The sequence below is a fragment of the Phaethon lepturus genome, unplaced genomic scaffold, assembly GCF_000687285.1.
Source record: "Phaethon lepturus isolate BGI_N335 unplaced genomic scaffold, ASM68728v1 scaffold18864, whole genome shotgun sequence".
Taxonomy (NCBI): domain Eukaryota; kingdom Metazoa; phylum Chordata; class Aves; order Phaethontiformes; family Phaethontidae; genus Phaethon; species Phaethon lepturus.
Window position 1 is genome coordinate 21093 of NW_010534279.1, and position 5569 is coordinate 26661.

The 5569-nt window shown below is 40.2% G+C and overlaps 1 protein-coding gene across 1 annotated transcript in view; it reads right to left on the reverse strand.

Annotated features, from left to right (window-relative positions):
* The window catches only part of ATP7B (ATPase, Cu++ transporting, beta polypeptide), a 30640-nt gene that overhangs the window by 4777 nt on the left and 20294 nt on the right, over positions 1-5569 (reverse strand). The window contains exons 14-17 of the mRNA XM_010285483.1: positions 4943-5125; positions 3449-3647; positions 1962-2108; positions 546-688 (exon numbers count right to left, since the gene is read on the reverse strand). Coding sequence (XP_010283785.1) covers positions 546-688; positions 1962-2108; positions 3449-3647; positions 4943-5125 — 672 coding nt within the window. The remainder of the gene's footprint in view (positions 1-545; positions 689-1961; positions 2109-3448; positions 3648-4942; positions 5126-5569) is intronic.

A 5569-nucleotide genomic window follows, 5' to 3' on the forward strand; every position in this document is an offset into this window, starting at 1 on the left:
AATTAAGATGGAGAGGGTGGAAATGCAGCAAGGTAAAGTGAAAATTTGGCTTTGCCTTTGGAGCAACATTTATAGTTTGAGATCAAGGAAATCTCATATAAACCCAACCTCTTTTAGACTGCTATGCTTCTTAACAATAATTCTTATTGTTATTACTATGTTACCATTAAAGATAATGACAAATCCCCACTTCCCTTATTGGGAACAGGACTGGATCTTCAAGGAACTTTCTTTCGTCACTAAGTAAACGCAACTGCCCTTCAGTGAAGGAAAGCAGGAGGCTTCAGTTAGTAACAGACTAATTACTGCAAGAAACTCTGTACCTCTGGAGAAGTACTGACTGCTTGTCTTCAGTGGGTTCTTAATGCAGCCACTTGCCTTTACTACCCTGTTGTACCTGACCTGATTTTCAGTCCAATTCAAGAAAAGTTAGTCTTCATTTAACATATCCAGGGAAAATCTGTGTTTCTACTCCAAATTCACTGGGGTAAGCAGAGTTTTAGAACCTCATCATGTATTTTTCTGAAACGCAGAGAAGCGGATACCTGAGTAGCAATGGCTTTTGCAGTTTTTCTGTTGTCCCCCGTTATCAGCACCACATCTATTCCCATGTTTTTCAGTGTGTGCACAGCAAGGGCTGCCTCCTGTTTGACCATGTCTGCTATTGCAATCATTCCACACAACAAGCCTGCACAAAGAAACATCTGCTGTTAGAGAGAGCTGTGGGAGGCAAAATGGCAGCAAGAGAACAGGACTTCCCTGCCATCACACCATGGCAGCTTGTGAAATAACACCTTCTGAGCAATATTGACACTCATAAGCCTGAACAACTGTCTACGGTTTTCTAAGTTATGGTCTCACACACACTTTTCTCATTTATCTGTTTCAGATCGAACAACAAACACCTCTGATATTTAGGGAGCAGGAGGAAGAGGAGCAGAGGAGGGTAGCTTTTAAATATGCCTGCCTTCTAGGTTTTATGGTATGGACAAATACGATAGTGGGCCATAGAAAGTTTTGGCATTTGTGCCCAGGTCAGATGTTGAAGCTACTCCTCCAGGAGGAAGCATATAGACTATCTGGTTTTATGTCCCCTAATCTTTCAGGGTTGGATCTCTATTATAATTATGTTCATACAGCAGTGTTGCACCTGTCTTCCAACACATTGACTCAAAAGGTGCATCCATGTTTGCTTTACAAGACTTACAAAAATCTCACATTGGTTTATCATTTCATGTTACCTTTCAAAAGTAAGGATTTACTTAAGTAGGTTTTTCACCCCTGTATCTCTATTTGCTACCACTAGCAGCAATCAGAATGCTAGCTGTACATCAGGGCCCTCATTTCCATGTTAAGAGCACTTGATTTTGCTGGACTGCTGATGGAGCCCAGGCTGAGACATGCAAAAGCCTCTGAAAATTGCTGTGTAGGAGCACCAAGGCCCCATTTCAAGATCAGAGGTGCACTGGCAATCTATCACCATTACAGCAGCTTCTTATATTAAGGTATTGTCTGGGATCTCTTTCTGTGTAGCACAGAACAGAACCCCTCCAGCAAAACTCATTTAGTCTAATCTATTATATTTGAATGATCTAATGGATCATCATGTTTATTCATGAAATGTTTTGAAATCATTGATGCAATAGGTTGGCCTTAAGTGATGTAAGGTCAGGATGGGACATGGCACTGCACAGGCACTGCTTTTCTGAAGAGCAGCCCTAGACAACAGGAGATTCAGAAATTAATACTTAAATTAAAAAATACCCAGCAAAATCTTATAAACACTGTTCTGAGGTCAAAGCTTCTTTTAAGAACATCTTGATACTTTGCAGTTCACAAGCAGTTCTGCAGTAAAAGATGAGTAGTTTCTTGACACTAAGCCACTTATCAATTGCTCCAGAGTTTGTTTTTATCCTTTCCCTGGTAGGATCAATTGATATTTATTAAGTCACTCCAGTTACCATCTATAGCCACTAGTATGGCAGTCTGTCCTTTTGTTTCATGGTCTGTCATCGCATCATTTACGTCATTTGCTATATGCAAGCCATTGCGTCGCATCCACTCACGATTTCCAATCAACACTGAGTATGTATGAGAAGCTGATGGACCTTTGTGCACAGACAAAAAGAAAAATGAGCAACTCAAACAAGTGAACACAAGCCAGAAATGTCTGAGGATGACAATGTCAGGCTGCATTAGCTATAGAAAGATATTCAAAGAGGTTTTCATATTCTTTTTTGTGTTCTGGACTGGCAGTCATCACAGTCGAGACACAAACAGAATTAGTCGTGCTGAAGTGCTGCTGCATTTGTGTTTGGCCATGACATAGGCACTACCTGAAGACAGCCTCATAAAACTTTCCTCCTTCAAGACTCAATCTGTGCCTGTTTAGACACAGAACTGCGTCATGAACTTAATGGAAGTATTTGCCTGTATTTGCCTTTGCCAGTTGGCATTGTTTTTCTGGATAAGTGCAGAATGCACATTTCATAAATGCCATGCTGCTTTGTTCTCACAACTAATGACTTCTTTCAAATATAAAGGCTATTTCTGGTAAGAAAAAAAGTAGTTTTGTTCTAACAAACAATGTAACAGTATGTAGAGCACCTCATTATGAATTCAGTCCACAAGAGCCATATGAAGCAGGTGAGAAAATATTACATTAAAACCATTCACAAATGCCACAGTTCTGATGATTAAATTTCTTATTTTATTTAATTCCTAACAGCTTTCTTGAAAAGGTCAGGAGAGCCACAGCCTTCTGAAGAGAACTGATGAGCTTCTCAAGGAAGGCTTTAAAAGCCTTTAAAAAAGGCTTTTTTCTTTCTCTCCTACACTACAAAAGAGGAAAGTGGCTTCCACAGAGCCTGAAACAAAAACAAATTGGCCTAATCAAAAACATCAGGCACCAAAACTCGATTTGCAAATATAATACACTTTATTGTGCATCTGCTGAATAGATTTTTTTTTTAAGTAAGTGCCTTGAGAGATGTACGAACAGAAAACAAAAGGTCCAAGTTAATATAGAACTAAAGGGTAGGATATAAAAATTAGCAGTAAGATAACTGCTAAGGTAAGTAACTGCTCTAAATGGGAAGATAATTCTAACTGGCAAACTTTGCTCTCTGCTGGACCATTCTTCTATCCAAAAGGGACATTGCTGAGTATGTCTTATCACCTGTGTATTGTATGGACTTTTTGAGTACCCATCACTGTAGCATCTAAATTCTTATTTAGGTTTCTGAATTGCAGAGATATCAAGAGTAAGGGAAAAAAGCTTTGTTTTTTGTTAAGGCACATATTTGTCCCTCATGTTCTTTGCCTCCTCCTGCCATAAATTCCACCTTTCTGTTGTTCCTAGTCTGATAGGATTGTTTTACAGTGGTTGGCACTGTTGATTCATTAGCCCTCACACTGCGACTGGCGGTCACTTTGGGGGCAGTCATACCATGTGATTCGGCGAGCGTGATCAGTGCATTATCTCCCAGAGGAGCTCTGCTCTCCATGCTCCTGTTAGCGTCCAGCTCATCGAGACCCTCCTCGGCTGTGCCCAGGACAGCCTCAACACCTCCGACTTTGCAGCTGATGCCACAGCCTGGGACTGCCTGGAAGTCAGTGCAGTATCCCAAGCTCTGAGTGCCAAGTTCCTGCAGACATAACGAGAGTTCATCATCAGGCTGTGCTGCCCACATGGGGTACAAATATTCGATAACTCCTGCCAAAAAGAGGCCTCATTCCTCCTCTTGACAATGACTGACTGACAGAAAAGCAACATGGAGTATCAGTAGAGCAGAACTAAAGAAAAGGATGTTCTGGACATGCTGTGTTTTAGACTTCTAGAAAGGGGCAGCCATACAGATCACATCCAGGTCTCAGCCCTAGCACCAGCAAACCATAAAGGACAGTTTTTCCTGGTAGTTCAAGAACGAAGCAGTTAGTTACACTGGTGTTTCGTGACATCAGCCAAGACTAGGAACTAAACAGAAATACTATAACAATAAGCCATACAGCTTCTGATAAGATGCAACTTCTAGTTAACCTCACAGACAACTGGCTGTGGGGGATTAGGTCTTTTATATATATGCAAAAGTACAGTGAAAAACAGTATAGGATTGCAATTCGTATCAGCCATGATCCAGTAATAACTGGTGCATGAGACGCCTACAGAAGTGTCAGGGAACTGAGACAAATTTGAAAACAGAAAACATGAAATACAAGAAAGGCAACTGAATCATTACCCATGCTCTCTTTTTCTTTCCAAATTTATATGTTAACTTCTAAATTTTACCACTGAAAGATCTGTCACAAATCAGTTTGATATATTCTTGCCAATGAATTTTTCCATAAATCAATTAATGACTTGTCTTAGCAGAAAGAAATTATTTATTTAAACCAGGCTTTGCATTTTGGTTACTGTGCTTTCATTCTTCCTGAAACTTTTGAGGAACACATGAAATATATAAATGACCTTTGAGGATTTGCAAAATTTGCAAAAACTCAACTAATCTATTAATTCATTTGTGAAATTCACAAATATCACAGTTTGATATTCAGGTTTTAAAGCAAGATGATAAGCAAGTGACTAATAGACATGACTACAGTCAGGTAACATATGAAATGTCACCACACACGTTTGCTTCACAATGCTATTTTAAGCATAAGCATTCCTCCTGCACGTATTCCACAATCTTTGTTTTCCCAATAGTTCAGGAAAAACTTTATAAGATCTTGCTTTAGAGCTCTGCAGCATTACCAGAAAAGAAAAGCTTAGAATACGCCTTCCGGTATTCTCCAGACTCAGACAGACACACAATCATAAAATCCACCAGCTTTCCAGCCCATTACTTTTCAGGCAGGCTTGTCCCTCTGTCACTTGCTTATTTTATAAAACATTGCTGCATTTGCACAGATCCCTTCAGGTCTTAGATGAAATAGGAAGTACCTCTTTGCAATATTTAGTGACTGCCACTCCTAAAGGATGCTCACTGCTGGCTTCCGCAGTGCCAACCACCGCCAGTACCTTCTTCAGAGAGAGCACAGCTGTGTCTCCCAGCAAAAGCACCCTCATGACTTTAGGAACTCCACAGGTGATGGTCCCAGTTTTGTCAAACATCACAGTCTTGATCTGCAAGAAATAAAGCAAATTTATTGCCCAAGCCCTGTGAGCAGGTCTCCTTATGCTTTCTCATTCATTCCTTCCCCATACAATGATTTCACTGAAGCTACAACATCATCCTGTACCTATATCAGGATCTCAGACAACAGTCATTGCAGGACTTGTACTGTCCTTTGTGTGTGCATGTATGTATTCACATGCAGGATTCATACAGTGGCACCTTAATCACTTTTAGCACCTTAATCACTTTTACCACGGGGTATATGATACAAGGAGGGCTTTTATGAATGCTGTTCTAAACAATTAACAATAGCACTGAGGAAAGAGGACTTAGGAAATTACTTGGTGATAGAGCAAGTGAGAGGAGTGCAAGAAACTGCAACAAGTTCCAGAAACAACAACCTAAAAAAACCCAACCTCATGCTATTCACAAATGCAGCAATCACTTGTTAG